Source organism: Rhincodon typus, chromosome 6 (genome assembly GCF_021869965.1).
Source record: "Rhincodon typus isolate 14 chromosome 6, sRhiTyp1.1, whole genome shotgun sequence".
Lineage (NCBI taxonomy): Eukaryota > Metazoa > Chordata > Chondrichthyes > Orectolobiformes > Rhincodontidae > Rhincodon > Rhincodon typus.
Window position 1 is genome coordinate 106839567 of NC_063337.1, and position 25443 is coordinate 106865009.

Consider the following 25443-nt stretch of genomic DNA (forward strand, 5'->3'; position numbering starts at 1 on the left):
TTCGGTGCAGCCAAGAAACAGCATGGTGCTATTGTGTGGAGTGTGCATAAACGGTGGGGGAAACAACTGACAAGATGAATCAAGATGAACTGACACCTCCTCACAGTCGGTGTTCTCGACCCGAAACGTTAACGTTTTGCCAGATCTGCTGAATGCCTCCATCAATCTTTGCTTTTTAAAAACAAAATCTCTTCTCAATCCGCTATTGGAAACAACAGGCCTGCAGAATAAATTTTTTTTTTAGAAAAAAAAACTAGAGTTCCACTTTGCAACCCAATAAATCTCGCCATTGAACGGCTAACCGCTCCAGCAAATGGTAAATCTGGATTTGAGTTCTGGGGAAGGGTCACCGGACCCGAAACGTTAACTCTGATTTTCTTTTCCCCCCTTCACAGATGCTGCCAGAGCTGCTGAACTTTTCCAGCGACTTCAGTTTGTTGTTTGTAAATCTGGATTTACCTTGTTGCTCTGTACTAAGGACAACGTTTCCGTTGCTCTTCAGGTGGGTCCGCGTGCAGCGGAATCGGCACGCGGGAGTCACATGGCTATGGCTGGAGCGTGCCCAGTGCGCGCGCACGGTGCAGAGAGCGCGAGTGCAGGCGGCCGCACCATGAAGCCGGGTCGTGTTTGTGCAGCGTTGTTGCTACTGGCTCTAACCGCTTTCAGCTCGTCGCCCGCCTCTGGCGAGCTGAGGCTTCGTCTTTCAGGTGACAGCTCTTGTTCGTTTCTGTCTTAATTATTGTTTTCCAAGAGGAACAGGAGAAATCTCCGTGTCAGGATTGGGCTGACTGTATAGCGGAAAGTTTTAATGGGACGAGGAACGTTTGCTACTTCTTCTTGGACGAAAGTTGTGAAAAGGACGTTGTGATACGCGTGTTGACAAGATATTGAAGGATCACTATGTTTGTGAGAAGTGTTTATCCCTAAGTTTGTTTTTGAAGGAGGGAAGGCCAGCGTCGTGTTGTCATTCGGTGATGTGCTGACTTCCTCTAACGTTTCCATCTTTTTCCGTTTCTAGCTGAAGTACTGTGGGCACTTAGACCATTTATTCACTATAGTTCTAGTTTACAGTGTTAGTGCAGTTAATATTTGCAGCACAAAGGGTTGCTCTGCTTGCAAATAAACACACATATTTATGCGAGTGTTCTTTGATGCATCTAGCTTTTTCAAATTGTGCTATGATGTGATAATATTGTAGTATTAAGACGGCTAAGATGACACTTAGCTGCAGCTCTTCTAAATCTATAGGGTATTTAAAAGAAAACACTTTACATAAGAGATGTTTATAAAGTAAACGAACTCGAATGTTGTGCAATGCTCTTTATTTTCAGTGTACACAAAGAATGTTATTTATATAATAACTATTACCCAAAATATTTCACTGTTTGCTGGGCCATCAGACAAAGCAGACTGTAAAATACATCAAGATTTTAAATGAAGTATTTAGGAAATATTTGGTAAAATTTTAGACCATAAGACAGCCCAGCTATTTTAGTTAAAAGCAAAATACTGCAGAAATGTGAAATTTATTCAGAAAATGCTGTTGAAACTCAGTGGGTCTGGTCCAGTAAATAGAATCATAGGATCCCTACAGCATGGAAGCAGGGCATTCGGCCCATCGAGTCCACACCAACCTTCCAAAGAGCATCCCACTCGAATCCACCCTCACTAGCCTATACTGTGCATTTCCCATAGCTAACCGATTTAGCCTGCACAACCCTGGACACTATGAGCAATTTAGCATGTCTAATCCACCAAACTCCACACAGCCAGTTGTCAGAGGGTGGAATTGAAGCTGGGTTGCTCGTGCTGTGGGGCAACAGTGTTAACTGCTGTGCCACTCTGTAGTTATTTTCAATCCATGCTAATATAACTGTGTCTGTGCTAAAAGAACAAGCAATTAGTTGAACTGAAGATTGTGGGTTAAAAAAATTATTTTGAGGTAGCAATCCCTTTGAGTACTTCGAGATCATAACAATTTGCTGAGCGTTTTTTAAAAATATGGTTTTTCTTGCTTTTTAGCAAATATTTTAATACTATATCTGAAGAAAAGTTCCTGCCTACCTTCTGTATCAAAACACCTCAATTTTGAATTGCTCTATAAAGTTGTTTTTCTGTGATTTTTTTTTTTAATACTCTCTGTTCTGAGGAGAAAAATCCCAATATCTCTTAATCTCTTGTGATATCAAAACCCTCATCCTGGTGATATTCCAAGTAAATTTCTTCATAGCCAGGAGCTGAATGCCTTTATTACTTCATTTAAGTTCCTTTTCCTCTTCGTGTTGTGCCACAATCTTATCAAACATGTTTTGATCTTGACATTTTAGGTATGAATGGTGCATAAAATTGCATTTTAGAAATGTTCTAGTGATTCCTATTAACTATACAGAGTAAAACGTAATTTCAACAAATAGACAAAATTTGTGCATAATTCATAGGTTTCAGAGTATTAAAAAATTACAGTTCTACCAGAAGTACCCAGAGCATAATAAAAATCTTATTTCTATCTTACATTCACCTCGCTTCCTCAAGTGCAAAGTAGAACTAAAACTATCGAGTGTCCTTCTTGCTAGCAGGATTGCAGTGTTAACTGGAGTAGATCACTGAACCAGTAATCTAAGCCAGTTTTCTGGTAAATTATTAAAAGCTATCACAGGTGATAACTTTAATTGGCCAAAGTCAAATGTCAATGTCAAATAAAAGCTATTTGGCATGAATTTTTTTAAGGCCCTGTTTCTATGATATTTCTGGTTTTACAGTGTGTGTTGCATGTCGCCATGTTGTTCTGCATTAGTCATCTGATGTTGGGATCCAATCAGCAACCTTTTTTTTTACTAGACAATCAAGAGTGAGAATTATTGAATTGTTACAGTGCAAAAGAGGGCATTTGGCCCATTGTATTGGTACCAGTATTCTGAGCGTTTTCCCCATAATCCTGCACATTATTTCTATTTGTGTAATCATCCAAAACCCACTTGAATGCCTCAATTGAATCTGTCTCCTTCATGCTTGCAGGCAGCAAATTCTGAATCCTAACTCTTCACTGTGGGGAAAAAAAATGCTTTTTCTCACATTGCATTTATTTCTATGTTAAAACATTGCCCTCTGGTGTCAATCCTTTTAAAAGAAGGAACTCCAGGATTTTGACCCAGCGACAGTTAAGGAACACGATATGTTTTCAAATCAGGACTGAGTGTGACTTGGAGGGGAACTTGAAGGTGGTGGTGTTCCCATGTATCTGCTGCCCTTGTCTTTCTAGGTGGAAGTGGTCGTGGGTTTGGAAGGTGCTGTCTGAGGAACTTTGGTGAATTTCTGCAGTGCATCTTGTAGATAGTACACACTGTTGCTACTGAGCGTCAGTGGTAGAGGGAGTCGATGCTTGTTGATGTAGTGCCAATCAAGCAGGCTGCTTTGTCCTGGATGATACCAAGCTTCTTGAGTGTTGTTGGGGCTGCACTCATTCAGGCACATGGTGGGTATTCCACCACACTCCTGACTTGTCCCTTGTAGATGGTGCGCAGGCTTTTGGGAGTCAGGAGGCGAGCTAATTACTGCAGTATTCCTAGCCTCTGACTTGCTTTTGTAGCCATTGCATTTATGTGGTGAATTTCTGATCAACGGTAACTCCCAGGATATTGATTGTGTCCTTGAGGCTACAAGTTGTCAAAGCGTTATGTTGAACTCCACAACTTGAAGGCCTGGCTATATGGTGTCTGTCCTCAAAATTTCTTGTATTCTTCATTCTCACTTCACAGCCTTGTCTGTTTGTGAGTTGTCTACTTTGCTGTCAGCAGAGACAATGCATTTTCTCCCTTTCACACCTTAAACTACATTCATTCCACATTTTTTTTTCTCTTTCACCACAACTAGCAATCCCTTTGTCCTTTGCACTGAGTCTTCATAGCATTTGCTGTTCTTGCTCCTCTTGTGCCTCCATTGAAAGCATATAAACCACCATTTTCTAACCCCTTTCAGTTCCAAAAAAGAGTCAAATCTTGTACGAAATGTTAACTTTTTCTCTCCACAAGTGACACCAGACCTGCTGATTCTCCTACATTCTCTGTTGGTCTCAGGTTTTCAGAATCTGCAGCATTTTGCTTTATTTATTAGACATATGGTAGGCGCACTTCATTGCAAAAGGCTTTTTTCCTTTATTCATTCATAAGATGAGGGTTTCACTGGCTAGGCGGCATTTATCGCCCATCCCTAATTGCCCAGATGGTAGTTAAGAGTCAGTCACATTACTGTGAGTTTGCAGTCACATGTAGGCCACATCAAGTAAGGATGGCAGTTTCCTTCCCTAGAGGACATTAGTGAACCAGGTGGGTTTTTCCTGACAATCAGCAATGGATTCATAGTCATCATTAGACTCTTAATTCCAGATATTTATTGAACTCAAATTCCAACATCACCTGTGGTGGGATTCAAACCCAGATCTCCAGAATGTTATCTGGATCACCTGACCTGAAACGTTAACTCTGTTTTCTCCTTCACAGATGCTGTCAGACCTGCTGAGCCTTTCCAGCAACTTTGTTTTTGTTTCTGATTTACAGCATCTGCAGTTCTTTTGGTTTTTGTTATAGTTAAGGAACTTGTTTTCTTTATTCTTATTATTTTGCTGTCAGTAATTTAGGTGTATTTTGCCCTGGATGCAATATTAATTTCCTGGGGATGTCTGGCATACTGATCTCTTAAGGCCATAAGACATTAGGGTATAATCAGACCACTTAACCCATTTAATCTGCTCTGCCATTCAAATTAACCTGTTGGACTTTAACCTGGTATTGTAAATTTTGACCTTGTCAGGGTCTATAGCCTTTATAGTATCCAGCGCCTCCAACTATTTCCTGAAATCATGGAAGTGAATCACATTGGCTCAGGAATTCCACAGCTTCATTACCCTTTAAGAGAAGAAATTCGTCTACATTTCACTTAAATCTGTGACCCCATATTCTGAGATTATGCCTTGTCGTCCTAGACTGTCTCACAAGGAGAAGCAACCTTTCCTCATCTACCGCTATACTGTTAATCCAGAGACCCAGGTAATGTTTTGAGGAACCAGGCTCAAATCCCACCATGGCAGTTGGTGGAATTCAAATTCAATTAAAAAAAATTGTTTGAAGAGTCTGATGACCATGAAACTATTGTCAATTGTCAGAAAACCCATCTGGTTCACTAATGTCCTTTAGGGAAGGAAGCTGCCATCCTTACCTGGTCTGGAATGACATGTGACTCCAGACCCTCAGCAATGTGGTTGACTCTCAACTACATTCTGGGCAATTTTTATCTTTTTATTTAATTCATTCATGGGATGAGGGCATCGCTGGCTATGCCAGCATTTAATTCCCGTCCCTACTTAGGGATGGCCAGTAAATGTTGGCCTAGCCAGTGATACCCTCAGCCCGTGAATGAACAAAAAAAAAGTCCCCAAAGAATCTTGTATATTTCAAAAAGGTCTCCTTTCATTTTTACAAACTCCAATAAGTATAGGCTCAACCTATTCAACGTTCTCCTCATGACACAGCTCCTATATACCAGTGAACTCTTTCTAGACTGCCTCCAATCTTCAGCTATAAATACTGATGCACTGTAATTATTCAGCATATCCACCTTTTCATTATTTTCATTGACTACATCACTGCTATTAGCTTTATAGAGACCCACATTGCTCCTGACTACCCCTCTCTTTCAGTATGTAATTGTGAAAACATTTGGTGCTTATTCTCCTATCCTTTAAGTTTCATAGTTACTATTTGGTTGTTCTTATTGTCTGTTTTGTCACCCTTTGCTGTACTTTGTTCTTTCCTGTGTACCAGGATCTGGAGAAGGGATTTCCCTTAAAGCAATGACAGCTTCCCTTTGAATGAGACCTTCGGTTGCTCCTTGACCCTGACAAGATGTTCTCATTGTCTTTACCTTTTGTGTTAATGAGTCTTTTATGGAACTGGCCGTCAATCTACAATTGCCACTGGAAAATACAATGTCTGACAATGTCTGTCTATCCTCATCTGACCACCACCAAACTACCTGTTGCCGATGCTGTGCTGTGTCTAGCATCAGCCTGTTTCTATTGATGAGCCGAATTTTCTGCACTTCCTGAAGACAAACACAAAGGCACAAAGGGCATTTTTTACCACAGCTGGACTCTGTCACCTCACCAGTTACACTAGAATTATGTTTTGGCCAGAAGGCCCACCTTCCTCTTTTCTCATCAGTTGAGAACCTTAAGTGGGGAATTAAGACCACTTAATGGCCTCATCCTGTCACTGCTGGGTGAATCACCAATCAGTTTTGCCTTCACCATGTCACCATCAGAAAATACATGAGACAGAACAGTAGAAAGGTAGACACAGGTTTACAGATTCTCCGTCTCTGTTTGGGTTAAGCTGCAAATGCAGGCAACACTGTGATGCATCCCCCTGCTCTCCAACATGGCAGCCCAGCTGCTGAGGGCTTTTTTGTTTTATCGTTTGAAAAGCTGGCAATACTGTATAATTAGCAGGGATGGATACTGTTTGGTATGGATGGAATGGGTTTCCGTTCTAGCACCAAAACATAGGACAGCACAGCACAGGAACAGGCCTTTCAGCCCACCATGTCTGCACCAACCATGATGCTATTTTAATCTAATCTCATTTGCTTGCACATGGTCTGTATCCCTCTGTTCCCTGCCTGTTCACTTGTCTAAATGCCTCTTAAATGTTGCTATCGTAACTGCTTCTACCACCTTTAGGTGCTTTCCAGACGCTTATCACTCGCAGTGTTTAAAACAAAAACTTGTCTGGCACATCTTCTCCTTTTAAACTTTCCTTATCTCACCTTAAAACTATGCCCCCTAGTTATGTGATAGAAAGGAGCTGTTGTGGCAGGACTGTTCGGTTGAACTATGCTAAAGTTTTTGTACTGGCAAATCAAAGAACTAGTCCTGTGGAGAAGACTTTAAATTAATTGGAGGTGGAAAGGGTTTGAGAGAGAGGAAGTGTGAGCTTACAAAGCAAAAAGATATGGTCGCAATGCAGGACAACAATTTAGAAAAGAGTCATAGAGATGTACAGCACAGAAACAGACCCTTTGGTACTACTTGTCCATGTCAACCAGATTTCTTAAATAAATCTAGTCCCATTTGGCTCATATCCATCTAAACCCTTCCTATTCATATACCCATCCAGGTGCTTTTTAAATGTTGTAATTGTACCAGCCTCCTCGACTTCCTCTGGCAGCTTATTCTATATGTGCACCACTCTCTGCATGAAAAAGTTGACCCTTAGGTCCCTTTTTAAATCTTTTCCCCTCTTAAACCCATGCCCTCTAGTTTGGACTCACCCACCCTGGGGAAAAGACCTTGGCTATTCACCCTATCCATGCCCCTCATGACCTTACAAACCGCTGAGGTCACCCGTCCGCCTCCGATGCTCCAGGGCTAGTAGCCCCAGCCTATTCAGCCTCTGCCTGTAGCTCAAACCCTCCAACCCTGGCAACATCCTTGAAAGGGTTCAGAGAAGATTTACAACTTTCACAACATCCTTCAGATAACAGAATGACTGACTAGAATTTCATGCAGGATTCAAAAGTGGTTTAACCAATGTCCTGTACAACACAACATGACCTCCCAACTCCTATACTCAATGCACTGACCAATAAAGGCAAGCTCCCGAGGGAATGCAGCGAGGGTTTACCAAGCTGATTCCAGGGATACTGGGACTGGCATATGAGGAGAGATTGGATAGTTTAGAATTATTTTTGCTGAAGTTCAGACGAATGAGCAAGGATGTCATAGAGACTTAAAATTTTAACAGGAATGGACAAGGTAGATGCAGGGTGGATGTGTCCAGAACCAGGGGTCATAGTCTGAGAATTCGGGGTAGACCATTTAGGATGGAGATGAAGAGACATTTCTATACCCAAGAGTAGTGAGCCTGTGGAATTCATTACCACAGGATGTTAAAACATTAGATGTATTCAAGAGGTGGCTGGGGTGAATGGGATTAAAGGTTATAGGGAGAAAACAGGATCAGGCTACTGAGTTGGACTATCAGCCATGATCATGATGCTCCTATCTTCTATGTTTCTACACCAAATGCCCTTCACTATCCTATCTATCTGCTGTCCATTTTTTGAGGAACTATGAACCTACACTCCAAGGTCTCTTTATTTAGCAACACTCCCCAGGACCTTCCCATTAAGTGCATAGGTCCTGTCCTGATTAGCCTTTCCAAAATGCAGAATCTCATATTTATCAGAATTAAACTCCATCTGCCGTTCCTTGGCCCATCTGATCAAGATCCCGTGGTACTCTGAGGTGACCACCTTCGCTGTCCTGTACACCTCCAATGTTCATATCCAAATCATTTATATACATGACGAAAAGCAGTGGACCCAGCACCAATCCTAGCAGCACACTGCTGGTCACTGGTCTCCAGTCTAAAAAGCAACCCTCCACCTCCACCCTCTATCTTATACCTTCGAGTCGGTTCTGTATCCAAATGGCTAGTTCTCCCCGTATACCCAGGTGATCTAACCTTGCTAACCAGTCTCCCATCAGGAAGCTTGTTGAATGCCATACTGAAGTCCATATAGATCACATCAACCACTCTGTCATCATCAATCGTCTTCGTTACTTCTTCAAAAAACTCAATCAAGTTAGTGAGACATGATAGTCAATGTGGCTATGTGTGGGGACAATCTCTAATGAGTTCTTCCTTTCCAAATACGTAAAAATCCTGTCCCTCAGGATTCCTTCAACAACTTGTCAACCACCAGTGTCAGGCTCACTGCTCCATAGTTCCCTGGCTTTTCCTTTATCACTTTTCTTAAATAGAGGCACCACATTAGCAAACTTCCAGTCTTCTGGCACTTCACCTGTGACTATCGATGATACAAATATCTCAACAAGAGGCCCAGCAATCACTTTGCTAGCTTCCCACAGAGTTCTAGGGTATGCCTGATCAGGTCTCGGGGATTTATCCACCGTTGTGTGTCTTAGGCCGTCCAGCTCCAGCACCACCACCTCTAATATGGACGCTTATCAAGATGTCGCTATTTATTTCCCCACATTCTATATCTTGCATAACCTTCTCTACATTTAACATTGATGCAAGATACTCGTTTAGTACCTTTCTCCCATCTGCTGAAGTTCCACACATAGGTGGCCTTGTTGATCTTTAAGGGGTCCTATTTTCTCTCTAGTTACCCTTTGTTCCTTAACGTATTTGTAGAATCCCTTTGGATTCTCCTTAACTCTATTTGCCAAAGCTATCCTAGGTCCCATTTTTGCCCTTCTGATCTCCCTCTTAAGTATACGCCTACTGCCTTTATAGTCTTCTAGGGATTCACTCGATCTCTACTGTCTATACCCTGCTTCCTTCTTTATCTTGACCAAAACCTCAATTTCTCTAGTCATCCAGCATTCCCTCCACCCTTCACCCTAGCTGGAACATTGGCTTTCATCGGCAGGGGAACTGAGTTCAAGAGCCGCGAGGTTATGCTGCAGCTCTACAACACCCTGGTTAGATCACAGTTGGAATATTGTGTTCAGTTCTGGTCGCCTCATTGTAGGAAGCATGTGGAAGCTTTAGAGAGGGTGCAGAGGAGATTTACCAGGATGCTGCCTGGAACGGAGGGCAGGTCTTATGAGGGAGCCAGGGCTTTTCTCATTGGAGCGAAGAAGGATGAGAGGTGACTCAAGGTGATGAGAGACATAGATAGAGTGGATACCCAGAGACTTTTTTTCCCAGGGTGGAAATGATTATTACGAGGGGGCATAATTTTAAGGTGATTGGAGGAAGATATGGGGAGATGGCAGAGGTAGGTTCTTCACACAGAGTGGTGGGTGTGTGGAATGCGCTTCCGGCGGTGGTCGTGGAGTCAGATACATTAGGGGCATTCAAGCGACTCTTGGGATAGGCATATGGAGGATAGTAAAATGTAGGGTATGCAGGGTAGTTTGATCTTAGAGTAGGATAATAGGTTGGCACAACATCGTGGGCCAAAGGGCCAGTACTATACTGTACTGTGCTGTACTGTTCAATGTTCTAAACTGTCTATGGACTCTCGTTACCTCATTTTTGAAGGCTTCACATTTTCCAACCATCCCGTTACCTGCAAACATCCACCCCCCAATCAACTTTTGAAAGTTATTGCCTAATACAGTCAAAATTGGCCTTCCTCCAATTTAGAACTTTAACTTTTAGATCTGGTCTGTCCTTTTCTGTCACTATTTTAATAACGAAATCCAAAGTGGGACATGAAGAACAGAGTGTACAAACGTAGGAAAGCAGCAGCAAATAGGATCATATGAGGAATAAATGGTAAAAAGACAAAAATAATGGACCTTTTCTTAAATGCATGTAATATCTAGAACAAAACTGTTACACCTCACTGGAGTAGCGCACTGAAGTCAAGCCCCACTATTCCTAGAGTCGTCATAAAAATTAAAGATTTTTGAAAATTGAGAATTCCCTAATTTGCCTGTCTTTTAGTTCTGGATGACAGCATGGACCAGGTTTATCTACATCACAAGAATTACTATTAATTACAAATAGACTCCAGATACATGTAAATAATAATGAACCATCTGCATTCGACTCTTCTAGTTAAAAGTCAAACCTTATAAACTGCAGAGAAAAGGGACAACTCATCCCCTTTTGGAGATTGTCTCATTAAAGGAGAAAACAAAGGGAGAGATTGAGTGAGCTGACAGTCGTTGGCAAACCTGTCAGTGGTGGTGCAAGTGGTTGAAAAGTGATGAGGTGTGCTGACAGAATGAAGAAGTATGCTCCTACTGCCTTAATACACCATGCAAGTGGTCTGGTGAGTGAGAGAAGATATTGCAGACAATAGTGATAGTAGAGCATGAGCCTTGGTGGGAGGTCATTACAGAGTTAGTGAGTGTAAAGTTGCAGAGCGAACGGTGTGCCTTACTCTGGCACAGCAGTGTAGTTCTTCCACATAATGGCAATGGCCCTCAGTCAGGTGGTAACCTCTGACTATGTTGCCACAGTCTGGTGGTGTGGCCTCTGCCAGTCCTCCAGGAAGAGGACTCCTCTCCTGGAACCTTTGCTTTGTCTGGGTCCCTGTAGGAGCATCATGGTGCTATCCTTGCCTTCACCAATTTCAGATTCTTTCCGTCAACAAGCAGTGCAGCTTCGGAATGTCAGTACTCATTCAGGTGCACAGCCGTCTTTTAAAGAGTGCACAGATGTGAGAAGTGCTGTTCTTTCATTGAGTGGTGAGTTGTCCTGGGAATGGCATGTGAAAAGATGGGGACAATCCAACATGAGGGACATAGTAGGAAATTAATGCAGCAGGTTTTGTAAAATACTTCAAGAGAACTTGCTATGCGTAACATCAACGCAACTGTGACTTAGCCAAAAAGATGTAACGTTTAGCCCAACATATTGTGGATCCAACCAGGATTCAAGCTAATTTTGGATCTAGTAAAGTGTAATGAAGCATGTTTAATGAATGATCTGAGTAAGAGATCTCTTTGAAACAGTGACTATAACGTGGTAGAACTTAGCATTCCATTTGTTGCAGGAATTTCTGGGGTCTGATAACCGCACTTATATGCAAAGAGTAACTAGACAGTGATCAGCAGAGTGTTAAAATGGCAGTTGTTATTTCCTTATAACAAGGGACTCGAGTATCCAAAAATGATGTGCTGGGACAACAAAGGATTACAGAGGCAGTTATACTTGAACAAAGAACAATACAGCATACAAACAGGTCCTTCGACCCACCAATCCTGCACTGATTCCTAATCCTCATCTAGACCAACTACTTACTGACCATATGCAGTTTCTATTTCTCTTCACCTCCCGTTCATGTGTCTATCAAGCTATGCCTGAAATATTACGAACATGCCTGCTTCCACTGCCTCAACTGGCAGTGTGTTTTAGGCACTCCATATCTTGTGTGAAAAATCTTCCCTGCACTTCTCCCCTAAACTTCCCCCTCTCACCTTGAATCTGTGCGCATCTGTAGTTGACTTTTCCAACCTGGGGGGAAACAGCATCTATCTATCCACCCCATCTATGCCTCTCATAATTTTATAGACCTCTGTCAGATCACCCCACAGCCTCTGTCATTCCAGTGAAAACAATCCGAATTTTCCAATCTCTCCACATACCTAAAACCCTCCGGATCAGGCAACTTCTTGGTAACCCTTCTCTGCATGCTCCTGGTCATCTGGTAACCAGAACTGCACGCAAAATTCCAAATGTGGCCTAACTAAAGTTTATACAGCTGTAACATAACTTGCCAACTTTTGTATTTGATGCCCCAGCCGATGAAGGCAAGCGTACAAGAGCAAATACTCTTGGATTTGATCATAAGAAATTAACATATACCAATTAAAGAGGTGTACAATTATCTAAATCTAATCATTACAGTTGATTAAGTTTATAATCATGCAGAGGATGAATTAACCTATCATTACATAGGTACACGTGCCTAATCGTAGTGTACGACTACTGTGAAGGTATGTATGGTACAAATGATCAGGTCTGGTTGCACTATAGGTTACAAGTTGTCCTTGACGTAACAGTTCATGTCTGACCTGTGTGTGTATCAATTATCCTCCCCTGTCTGATGCTAGTAGTGTTTTAATGACTTCAAGGCTCAGAGGTTCAATGAATAAACAACCTCTTTGTTCAGCTTTGAGCATTATCATTATTATTCCTTTGCTATCTTGCAGATAAATTGGTTCCTAGAACAAATGGTCTTGTGTATTGTTTAACCAACAATTTTGTGTCAGTGAGTTTATCTACAGCTAGCAGCTCACAACTGTCATTTAACTATTGCTCTGCAAGTAATTTTATAATATTTTTTTTTAAACCTCTTCACCATGTGAAAAACACGAGTCAGAAACAATTATGCTAAACTTAAATTAGGGTAATTACAAAATAATGAGGGTAGGAGTTGAAGCAAAACCATGCCTGTTTTACATGAGGGTAATATTTAGGAAAAACCTACTCCCTTCTCAAAATACTGGTCCTTGAAGAGTCCATTTCCATGGTTGCCAGCAGCACTGTAATCTCTTAGCCAAATAACCACGTGGGATAGTTAATAGTGCAGGATACCACAGATGACAATCTTGATCTTGCCCACATTCACACTACTTTACAACAAAATAGCAGGACAAAAGTCAAAACATCTTTCAATCAGGAGCATTTGAATGGAATACAATGAGCCTGTTCTGTTCTACCTGAGACCAGTTAATAATCCCTGATTAGGAAGTAAACCTGAGACTTTTATTCTGATCTGCATGACTCATTATCTTGCCAGGGGATGGATTTTATTCATTGAGCCGTTAAGGGCATTCATTCTTCATTTGCCATTGAAAGTAGGTCATTGGCAATTAATGTAACCACCAGCCATAGTGGCAAAGTTAGCAGCAGCACCCAGTTAGTAGATGTTTCCCATTGGAAGGGATTGGTTCCCAGTCTATTCAAAAACCACCACATCCAATTGACATGAAAGGAACTATTCTGGATTTCTCCACGTCTTCACTGGAAGTGTTAAAAGCAAGCAAGAAAGCTTGTATTGTGCATTAACTCAAAGTAACTTTATTTACCTATATTACTGGTTCTCCAAGCACGTGTTTAATGCTCCTTATGTGCAAAGGATGTTTGACTTGGTGCCAGCAATCATTCAGTCTCTACTGGCTGCCTATTGTACCAGGTACTTTAATTGTGAGAGGGTGAAAGGAGCTCAGATGTGGGACTGATGTCGAACATGCAAAGACTGATGTCTATATTTTAAAACAAAAGTATTAAAAGGTTGCAGCCCCATTAGGCAGATATAGGATTTTGTTGCAGTGACAGCAAGGAAGGCAACTTTACAAATTTGATATCACACCTTCTAGATACTAACCTTGACAGTCTGAATGCCCTAACTTCTCACCTTCAAATGGTGAGACAATCCAAGCCAGTATGGTGGGAATTTGTAGATGATGGTATCAGCTGACTAGTCTAAGCAATTTGTGCAGAACACGGAAAGGAAAAGACTTCTATCATATAGCAGTGCTGATCAGAAAATGTGGACATCAAGAATGACTTCTACATCCAAAATGAAATGCATTGTCTGCAATAAAAGCAATCACAATTATATCAAAAGAATAAATATCTGTGGAGTTCCCATTGTCTGTACAGCTAACTTTGAACTTATTGTAACAATTTTATTTTCTTTACAACATCAATTCCTTTGAATTACAGCTATTATCATTCATCAGTTCACAAAAAAAACAAATTCAAAAGCTTTGCTTAGTGCTTTATTTCACCTTTCTCTTTTCTTTCTTTCTCCCACTTTATTTGTTGCCATCCTCTTCCCCAGATAGTAATGAATAGTTCTTCAGTGGAAGAATGACAACAAATTACTATCCATATCTCAACTGCCAGAAATCTGACTTGTACTTAGGCAGAAATCTGTTGTCAATAGGGTACAAACTCAAGAAGGATATTTTTGAAACATAAAGCAGTCTTTAAATGGGTTATTTTTACAGTTCTTCAGGCACAATTACTTTGCAGTATTTAATATTTTGGCTACTGTCACTTTCTAATGTGTACTGTATTAATGTGTATTTTCTATAATGACTAAAGGATATCTTTCATCATCCAATAATGACCCATTGATTTTTTGCTGCCAGCTACTCCTAACACAACAACTGTGCATCCATCCACTGAATCTCCAAACCATACAGCAACAACGCAAATAACCACCAAAACAGAAACCACTGTAACAACTGTGCTTACAACCGGTAGGCCAGCAACCACCAAATCTGGGAGTGGCACGGCAACTACTACCACAGCAGCTTCTGCAAATAGTACAAGTATGTATCTTTAAAGGGTTGAATTTTGGAGTTATGCTCTAAACAAAATAGAGTATGATGATATAAATTTGGAATTTTTGCCACTTTTAAATATTTAATTTTGTGCAGATTGTAAGAAATGATTCATTGGATTTTTTTTTTGTTAACAGCTGAAATATTGCTAAGAAATTGTGAATAAAGGGTGGTATAAAAGTGAAGACCTTATTTAATATTTAAACCTCCTGTGCAGATGTGTGTGTGTGTGAGACAGCAGATAAAGTAGCAACGTTGAGTTGAGACAATGATAATTGTAGATCTTGAGCTAGACACTTGTTGTGGTGGGTGTGAATGGGGCACCATTTTCATTTCAATCAAACAGACAAGTAAGAATGATCAACATGAGATGATCGAAAGAAGATTAGTTCTGTGTTATCAGAGGCCAGCATGGGAAGAGATTGGAGATGGGGAGAAAGATTGGAGTCCAGGTCAAGGGTGGGAGTGATAGCAGCAGGGACCTGACTTTCAAACGTAGGTTTGAGAAGAGTGATCCAGCATCACATTCAGAAAAGTTTTTTACTTTTGGCTGAAGCCTACTGGGCAGTATTCTTACAGCCTTGTTTTCCTTAACAAAGCAACCTTGAAGTGTGGACCTCATTGGTTCAGCCATTTGTATTTTCATACAAAACACTTGATCCAGGAATTGACAATGATTAGCCAATATTTTTTGCCCATCTCCAATATGTTAGGTGGTACAATTTCAGGTGGGAATGTGTACACTTTTACCCCTCCCCCTCCCTATTTTGGAGAATGATAGCCTAGTTATTGCTTGAAACAGGTGTTGTGCAACCTAATGTCTACGCCAATATCTACCTTCTATAGTAATTAGAGGCTGAAGATACTATATGAGCCATATCCCTTTTTAGATGATAACAATTAAAAATCCTTACCATACTATTTTATTGCAGTCTTGATATGTTGTAAAAGCTGAATTTGATCTGCGTCTGCGTCAGTTTTTGCTTTATGATCAGCCATTTAAAAAAGTTTGTTCACAAAGATGCACATTCAGTTTCTATTAAGCATCCTTATTGTTATTGCTGTTACTTGTTTCTCTTCTCAGGTGCTGATATTATTACAACTGCCTTGCCTATTGTTTCACATTTTGATATTGGAAGTTTTGTAGGCGGTATTGTGCTGGCTTTGGCTGTCATGGCTGTTTTCTACCTTGGACGAAGATTTTGCATTTCCAGAAGTGGCACTCGGTACAGAACCATGTAAGAAACTTGCATCATTTTAAACAAATCTTTCCTCCCTTAACGTTAAAAATTCCAAACTTGATGACTCAGTAGCTTAATAAGTTAAAGAAGTATATGAGCCAAACAGCAGGTTCAATCCCTGGTCTGTGAACTGGCAGCAGGGTAATAAATGGTTTCACTTCCCCTTAGCCTTAGAAAGGAACTTTTCTAATCTGTCTTTGATCATTAGTCAATGCTGGATTGTGGTACTAGAGCTGACTGATATCTGTCTGTTAACTATGTCAAGAGAGAAGAAAGCTAAAATCAGAAAGGGTACATACATACAAGTTAGGAGTAGGCATAGACCAGTCAGCCGTCTAGTCTGCTTTTGTTGAGATCCAGAGATCAAGCTGTTAAAATAAAGAGGGCTAATGGATTTTAAATATGAAAAATCCAATAGATATTCACAAACCTAGTGTAAAAATATAGTTATAATGTTAAATGTACTATTGGACTGCACACAATGCACAGGATCTCTAAGCTTTAGATATAGTATACCGTAAATACATGCAGGCACCAATTAAGACTTGGCAAAACTACATCTTTTTTCATTGGAAATCAGGTTTGGGATGCTATAATGAAAATGTTTAAAATTATGAAATAGAAAAAGGTAGAAGTGTAAAGGCACAAATGTGGAAGAAGCCCACTTGGTGCATCATGCCTAACTTGTACATCAACTCCACTTTCTCACCCGATCTTCATATGTCTTGATGCCTTCAATGACCAAATATATCAAAGTCCATAATGAATCTACTCATCAACTGAGTATCTAGAGCCCTCAGGCAGAGACTTCTAAAGATTCACAACTCTGAATGAACAAACTCCTCCTCCTCTCAATCCTAAATAATTAGCTCCTTATTCTGTGACTATTTCCCCAGTTCTAAACTCCTGCCAAAGGAAATAGCCTCTCCGCATCGACATGATCAAATTCTCTTAAGAATTTTAAATGTTTCAATTAAATTATTTTCTGGTCTTCTGAGCTAGAGAATGTGTTAATTCCACTCCATCTCTCTTTCTAGAATAGTCCTCTCATTCTTGGAACTGTAGACTGTATTTCTAGTTGTTAATGGATCTTCAGTAGGGGCCCACAGAGACGAGTCTAAATGTAAGAAATTTAGAACAGAGCAGGTGAAACTGCTTCATATTAAGAGTTGAGAGTTGGTTGTTGATCTGCAAACTAAGTCAGTATTCAAGATTATTCTGGAAAGATGGTTGAAAGGGGAAAGCTGTATCAGTCTCATTAGGATAGGGGATAAATACTAGCATAAACTAGTTGGATAAATTATCTATTTTCAAGCATGTTAATGTGAAATAATAGGGAATGAGGTAATTTTCAGTCCTCAGTGAGTTCAAGATTGGAGTCATGGAGGGGGAAAAAAATCTGCCAGTTTCAAAAGCGAGGAATGAAATTTCAAAGTTGAAATAACCAAGATGAAGGTTAAATATAAATATCACCATCTTACTGTATACAGTTTCAGTCAATACTTTATGATTAGATCACTTTGCTGATATGAAGGATGCTAAATAACCATGGTATCATTGTTTTCCTTAATTGATGACTGCCCTAAAAAGTCAATGACTTCTCTTTTCAAACACTATACTTTTTCTATTTTAAAGAGCTAAAACCTTGCCTAGATTGTGTTTGCCCTTGGCATTACAGTAAGTGAATTATTTTAAAATCATATCTATTATTTTGTGGTAGGATGGCAAATATTTTTCACTGTATGACCCAACAACAACAATATTTACAAGTAATAAAATGTCCCAAAGTGCTTTACAGAAGTATTATGAAGCAAAATTAAAGCATCATGCCCCATAAAGTGACATTAGGGCAGATGGCCAAAAACTCAATCAGAGATTTTAAGGAACCTCTTAAACTCTCTGCTGTGCTTTCTTATTTTAAGTGAGAAAATTCCAGAGTTCAAGACTGAAGCAGCTGAAGGCTTGTCCTCCAGTGCTGCAGCAATTAAAATTGGGATGTTCAAGAAGAAGTGATGATGGAGGAGGCAGTCAGCTCTTTTGTTAATGTACAGTGGTGGTTGAGGAACGCACGTGAATTCTCTTCAAACAAACTGCTAAGATACATCCATCTGAACATAGAGATAAGAATTTGAATTAATGTCTTACCCAAAACAGCTATTGTAGCAAAACAGTATCTCCTCATTACAGCAATGAAGATCACTCCAGCTTAGCGCAGGTCATGAAATGGGTTGTGAACTCTTAATTTTCTGATTCTGATGAGCATGTTGCCACTGATACTAAAACTTAATAGGAGAAATTAATTTCAACCATTCATCATCGGCAGGCAGAATTTATAGCCTGAAAACCATTTATTTTGAGGATTTATAAACAGTTCTCAGTGAAATTTTAGACTGAATTATAAAAGAAGTAATTTTATACTGTCAGCAAGAACAGAACACACTAGTCTTTGGTCAACAAGATTGGCTTTTGAGAAATTAAATGACAATTGCAAGTCTTAAAGTAATCTTCGGATCTTAGAAAACTCTTGCATAGAAGTAAATGCTAACTGCATCTGGACAGTGTTATACCTGACCTGGGAGTGCTTTAATAAAAACACAGGGTGAGATCTGTTTTCCCACTACCACAAAATTCATGATGAAAATTCTTGTAAACTAATTTATAACAATTGGCGCAGCAAAGCTGTCACTGGTAGAATAGCTGCATACACTGAAGGCCTAGACTTTTCTGTGACTGGATTCAAACTTCATCTGCATCTGACATCTTGCCTCTAGTGTTTCCACTCTGAATCCAATTGACATGAAAATTTATGGTGTGGTCCCTCTAAATGAAGAAAAACTGCTTCAGCATTTGCAGAGAAAAAAAACTTTTCAGAGTTTCTCTTCTTTCAATGTGTAATTGATCTGCACCAAGTACGAAGTCCCTTTCATTTTATACTGTCCCTTCCTAACTCTGATGCAACACCCAGGCTTTGCTACATTTCTGGCATCTAGAATTTTTTAGTGAAATTCATTGACATCTTATCAATGACTGAAAGTAGACTGAATGATAGTTCATGTTATTCTTATATTCTTCATAATCTTGCCCAAATGAGTGATTACATTTTAACATCTGATTTATTGTCACATGTACCGAAATACAGTGAAAAGCTTTGTTTACGAGAGGTACAGGCAGATCACAATAAGCAAAAGGTGTACAGATGAAAAAGACCTAAAAGCATACAGGTTACATTGCAGGTTACATTATTGAGGCTGGAGTCCATTCAACAGTCTGATAAGAGGCGGAAAGAAGCTGTTTCTGAACCTGCTTGTGCGTGTGTTCAGGCTTCTGTGTCTTCTGCCTGACGGTAGACACTGTAGGAGATCATTACCAGGGTGCTATGGGTCTTTCATGATGTTGGCCTCCTTTTTGCGGCAGTGAGCTGTGTAAATGGAGTCCGTGGCATCCATAATGGTCTGGGTTGTGCACGCCACCTTCTGTAGTATCTTATAGTCCTGGGCAGAGCAGTTGCCATACCAGGCTGTTATGCACCCGGACAGTATACTTTCAATGGTACATCTATAGAGATTGGTGAGGGACCTTTTGGACATGCCAAATTTCCTGAGCCGCCTGACGAAGAAGAGGCATTATTCTGCCTTCGTAGCTGTCGCATTTACGTGGGAAGTCCAGGACAGGTCGTCGGTTATCATCACTCTGAAGAACTTGATGCTGTTCACTCTCTCAACCTCAGTTCTGTTGATGTAGATGCAGGCGTGTTCTCCCCTTTCTTAAGTCAATGATCAGTTCTTTAGTTTTGCTGATGTTGAAAGAGATTATTTTCATTGCATCACGTCACTAAGCCCTCTAATTCTCTCTTTTGTATTTTGATTTGTCATTGTTAGATATCCATCCTACAGTGGTGGTGTCATCAGCGAACTTCTAAATGGCATTTGTTTGGTATTTGGCAACACAGTCGTAGGTATTCAGGGACTACAGTAGGGGGCTAAGGACGCATCCTTGGGAGGCTCCAGTGTTGAGTTTTATTGTGGAGGAAGGGCAGTTGTATATCCTCACTGATTTCGGTTATATCTGGCCAAAAGCCTATGAAGTTGTAACATATGTCAGTGAGTTTAGGTTTGAGTTCATTGTTGAGATTACAGAACTCACTCATTACAAAATGTATATCTGAACTTATCCAGAACTTTGTAGATTTTTAAAACAGAAACAGAAATTGATGGAGCAACTCAGCAGGCCTGGCAGCATCTGTGGAGAGAAAGCAGAGTTAATGTTTAGAGACTAGTGGATGGAGAATCACTGGTCCCAAATCATTGACTCTGTTCTCTCTTCGCAGATGCTGCCAGACCTGCTGAGTTTCTCTAGTAACTACTTTTTGTTTTTGTTTCAGATATCCAATATCCTCAATTCTTTGTTCTTTGTGGATCTTTTTCATTTGTTGGTTTTAATTTCTATTTACTTCAAAATGTGGTTTACTTCATAATTTCAAAAGCATTAACTTTATTTTTATATATTCCAGTGAAGAAACTGAGGCAATAATCTAAACATCAAATATGAAGACCCCAAGAGATCGCATTGCTTCTTCCATGAATTGGAATCTATTATTGCAAGAAGTCTTTTGATTAAGATGTCTATGTTCAGATTTTTGCATATTAAAATACAATCTCTTTCTAGAAAACTTTCTACCCAAAAGCACTGTTGCAATGGATTAATGCTTTTAGATTTCAAAGCAGGCAATATAATTTTAAAATCTGAAAGTGCCTTTTGAGCTTAACCAGGCATCTAGTGACCAGGTGCTAGACTATGTTTTGTAGTCGTGACTACAGCTTCAGAGTATAGAAATTGTTAGGATTCACAGATTATCATTCAAAGATTGGTTTGGATAGAATCTAATTGGTACAAAGGCAAACTTTTCTTCCTTGAAGGCTTAGATTTTCTCATTTGGCTGAAATGTCTGAATGCAAGCTTTAGTTCGTTGGAAATTTAAACTATTCAACCTTGTTGATTCAAGGTCAATGTCTCAAGTTTTCACTATGTATAACAATCAGAATGTCAACATGAAGTTATGTGCAGAGAGAAATTCTAAGCTGCAACTGCACAGTAATAGATTACTTCTGTTTTATTACTGGTGATTTTACTGCCTTAGAGTTTGAATAACATTTTCGCTATTTTACTGGTTATGTCTACTCAACATATTTAATAATTTGTTGTAAAAGACACCAGTTGTAATTTCTAGTTTATCAATTATGTTTTACTGGGTTTTGTTTGTTTTATTACTTAGTGAATTTTTGACTTGTTTAAGAGTTTTCTGTACTGATTCTTTATAAGGCAGATTTCAGTTGGATCTTAAACCATTTCCTGTTTCAAAATAAAAGTTTTTATTTAAAACTACCAACTATTCAACATGTAAAGCATCCTCTTTGAACATGTGCGTTGATAGAAATCATTATAGTTTAAATATCTTCTGTGTAAGCTCTGTTTCTTGTCCTGCTGAAGTTGGGTAATTGCACTTTAAGCTACACAGAACTTGTTAAAATTCATTTTAGTAATGTATGTTTTTAAAGACTTGATTCCAGCCATTTTGAATACAATTACTCTTTTTTAAAAAAAAAATCTACAAGTTGGGATGAACTTCCATAAATATTAATGGATAGTCATATTTTGCAATTTCAAGATATTAAATGTTTTAGACCAGAAGTTTACAGTGTTTTGTGTGAACACAACTTGGATTTATATGTTAATATACAGCTGCTTTTAATGCAGATATTGTTTCCACAAGGAATCAACAAATTTCAATTAATGCCTTGTGTAAGCTACGGTGTTATAATCACTATCAGCAAGCAACTTAAGTATATTGCAATCAAAGTGCTTTGACAAAAAATGCCTGTAGTTGTGAAAAAATTAAACTTGGATGCATTCTTTAACTCTTGTTACTACACAGAATTTGCCATGTTTCAAACACAGTACTCTTTCTGGCTTGTAATGGTGCTGGTATTGTATTGTATGTGACCATTTTGGTGCCAGTTTAAACAGTGTCCAACAACTCCAATTCCAGTATTGGCAGTTCTGTACGTTGTCTTGAAAATGAAGGCAAAACCACTCAGGAGTGATGTTAGGAAGCAGTTCGACCAGAAAAGGTGGTAGATGTTTTGAACTTTCTTCCGTTAATGTAGTTGATGCTAAATTGGTTGTTAGTTTTCAGTCTGAGATAAATTTTTGTTAAGCAAAGATAAAGGGATATGGGCCAAATGCAAGTAAATGGAGTTAGGCTCAGTAGGCTATTCAGCCCCTCAAGCATGTGGCCTATGTTCCCTCAGATTGATTAGCCAGTCAGTCAGTCAACATGCATATTTAAGATTCTTTCCATATTTGTTTGGCAGGTAGCTTTTGAGGAGAAAAGGGAACCAATGTGAAAAAATCTGGCCAGACTAATCCCTTCACAGAAGTGGCAAACATGCAGTGTGGATTTTCACAAAGCAGAGCTGAAAATATTTTCAGATAAAATTACTTGTACCAAATGGAAATTTTTGAACTTCAAGTGTGATAATGGCCATATGGTTTAATTTTAGTAGAACATGCTTTGCATGCACATTAAAAAAAAAAAAAAACAAGTCTACCACCACCTCAGCAATTACAAATGGGAAATAAACACTTGTCTTGACTGCAAGTGGTTACAGCCTTTGTGATTTTTGATTTAGTTAACTAATTTACTGTTTAGTAACCAAAGGAAAACACAAAATATTGAAATCCTTTCATCTTGCCAACAAATGTGAACAAACTTACTTTGTTCAACTAAGTGTTGAAATGAAAGTTTTAAATTAATCTGAAATGGGGTTATCCAAATCTGATTTTCAATTGGTTGGTAACTAATAGTAGATGACACTTGATTTATGTTAGTGCTTCAAAAAGGATAAAATGGGGTGGGGGGGTAGTATGTATTTATTAGAATAGATAGAATCCCTACAGTGTGCAAATACCAAATGGTATTTGTTCAAGGAAAGAAAAAATTCTTATCAAGAGATGTTCTGGTAGTCTTGTCTTCTGAACAGCCTTGTGGCAAATTGTGAACAATTAATGCTGGTCCCACCAGTGATGCCCACACCTCTCAAATGAATATTTAAAATACCTGGGATCTAGGTCTGTCTGGAAATCAAATGAGGGCAAATTTTCAAAACAAAGTTATAAAAGGCAAGCTTTAGCTGGTCTTCTACTAAAAGATATTCTGAAATCCACTGAAACCATCCATATTGCAGGAAGTCCACAAAATAATTGAAAAAATAAATTTGTACAAGGGAGTAGGTTATACAGAAGACACTCCTGTTTGTTTAATGCCCATTTTCAACACCAATCTAAATACATTAGTGATTCAAAACATTAACAGTAATAAAGCAGTCACACATTTGGTGGTAGGCTTATTCACAACATGGATTTTTTTCTGTTTAGAAATTGTTCCATAATTACAATATATAGCACTTAAGCAGGCCACTTGGCCCCAATCATGCAACATTTATCCTCCACTTTTGAGCATCTTCCTAACTTTCCTCATTCATAACCTTTTCTCCATCGTATCTGCTACCTGTTAAAATGTATCTACAGTAATTCCCCTCAACATTACTGCCACTCTCTGGATAAAAGATTTTTAAAATAATTTGATTTTGTGGTGGCTGTCAAACTCTAATTTTGCTCTAGTCCTTCAGTGAAGATTCTGGAGGACTCTATCAAAACCATAAGCTTTCAGTCTTGTTTGAAAAGCTGAATGAACTTGTTAATTTGCTCCTGATTATAAACTTTTTTTGTGGTCATCCTTCTAAATCTTATTGCCCCACTTGTACTTTCACATGGTAGCCAAAGCTGTGCACAATAATTCATGTCTAATCTAACCAAAATTTGATGTTTCACATAACCATCCTCCTGTTCTGTCTGAGAATAACTCCATGTGTTTCATTTGCTTTTTGTGGCCTCACTAACCTTTTGTAATTTTTATGATGTATATTTTTCCTGACTGTCATTGTAGGACATATTTAAATAAGTATGATTACCTCTTTTCATAATATTTGGGAGCAGAAGTATGTCATTCAGCTCATTGAGTCTGCTCTGCCAGTAAACGGTTGATCTGATAATCCTCAATCCCACTTTCCTACCTTTACACCTTCTCAGTACAACAGCTGAAAACCACTGCTTATGGGGGAAAAGTGTACCACAAAATTCAGGAAGCGGCATAGCTTTAGCTGAGTGTCAAGACTGCATTTGTGCTTCCAATCTCCACTAGAGGCTGTGTCTATTATTGAAAGTGATATCTGATGTTTGTCAACATGCACGTGCAAGAAAAGGAAAATGCGCTCAGTTACAGTGCCTGCTTGCTCTTGTACAGGACCAAATGTTTGATATGAGCATGCATAATGATTGCACATCGCATTTCCAGTATAAGAAACTGCACTTCCAGGAAAAAGGCATGCAATTGAAACAGCTGGCAAACTGAGCTGCCTGCCTGGACATCGTTAGGTGACTATTTCTGAAATTTAGATTCTAAGTAGAAGTAATGAATATTTTTCTTGTCAAAAGAGGCAATTCCTCTGCCAATTCACTCAAACTATCCAAACCCAAAGGAGAAAAAAAAAGCAAGAACCTTTCAGAGACAGTGCAAGAAGAGCTATCTGGACTTTAGATTTTCATGGACAGAGGATACCACTTGTCCCTTACCTGAATGCCTCATGTACTGAGAGTAGTTGGCAAACACTACACTGGTACCAAGTAATTTAGATGTTATTTACAGAAAAAAACATCCATGTTTTAGGAATAAAACACAAGTCAGAACACCAGGATATAGCCCTATTGTCAATTCAGTGACTCAGAACAGCACACATAGGCAGGGAGATCAAAAGATCATATAACTGGTGTAAATGGAATGTCTGATGATAACTCTCTACAGGTGACCAAGAGAGTTAGTGAATCAAGTGTCAACAGCTGAATAACCAGTGAAGGGATGACCTATAATCCAATTAAGTGACAAATAATTAAAAATAAGGTCCTATGGAGACAAACTAAAGAACCTCCCACTGATTCTAGTCATTACAAACATACTGAATTTCCAAAGCCTTGAGGAAAAACAGGCATTGTTGTGCCTCTTTCAAGTTTATATCCTAGTAATTGGTCAATTGATACCAGATGGTAGTTGTAATACAATTAAGGATGGATTATGTGTAGCCATTAGATTCAGTTAAATACAGATGATGGCATTCTTTTGCACATCAAAATAAAAAACTGCACGTCAATTTCCTATAGCTTATTAAACAATTTGATCACAGTACAAGGCAAACTGAAGAGGCATTCATTATAATTAGACTACTTAAGCAGATTTCCCAACTTATTCAA

The 25443-nt window shown here is 39.2% G+C and overlaps 1 protein-coding gene across 1 annotated transcript; it reads left to right on the plus strand.

Annotated features, from left to right (window-relative positions):
- The first annotated feature begins 521 nt into the window (after nt 1-521).
- On the plus strand, nt 522-21462 carry LOC109939040 (porimin). The gene is made up of 4 exons (XM_020537325.2): nt 522-707; nt 14645-14827; nt 15924-16077; nt 20591-21462. Exons 1-4 carry the CDS (start codon nt 542-544, stop codon nt 20613-20615), a joined length of 528 nt encoding a protein of 175 aa, XP_020392914.2. The 5' UTR covers nt 522-541; the 3' UTR covers nt 20616-21462.
- Nucleotides 21463-25443: the final 3981 nt, after the last annotated feature.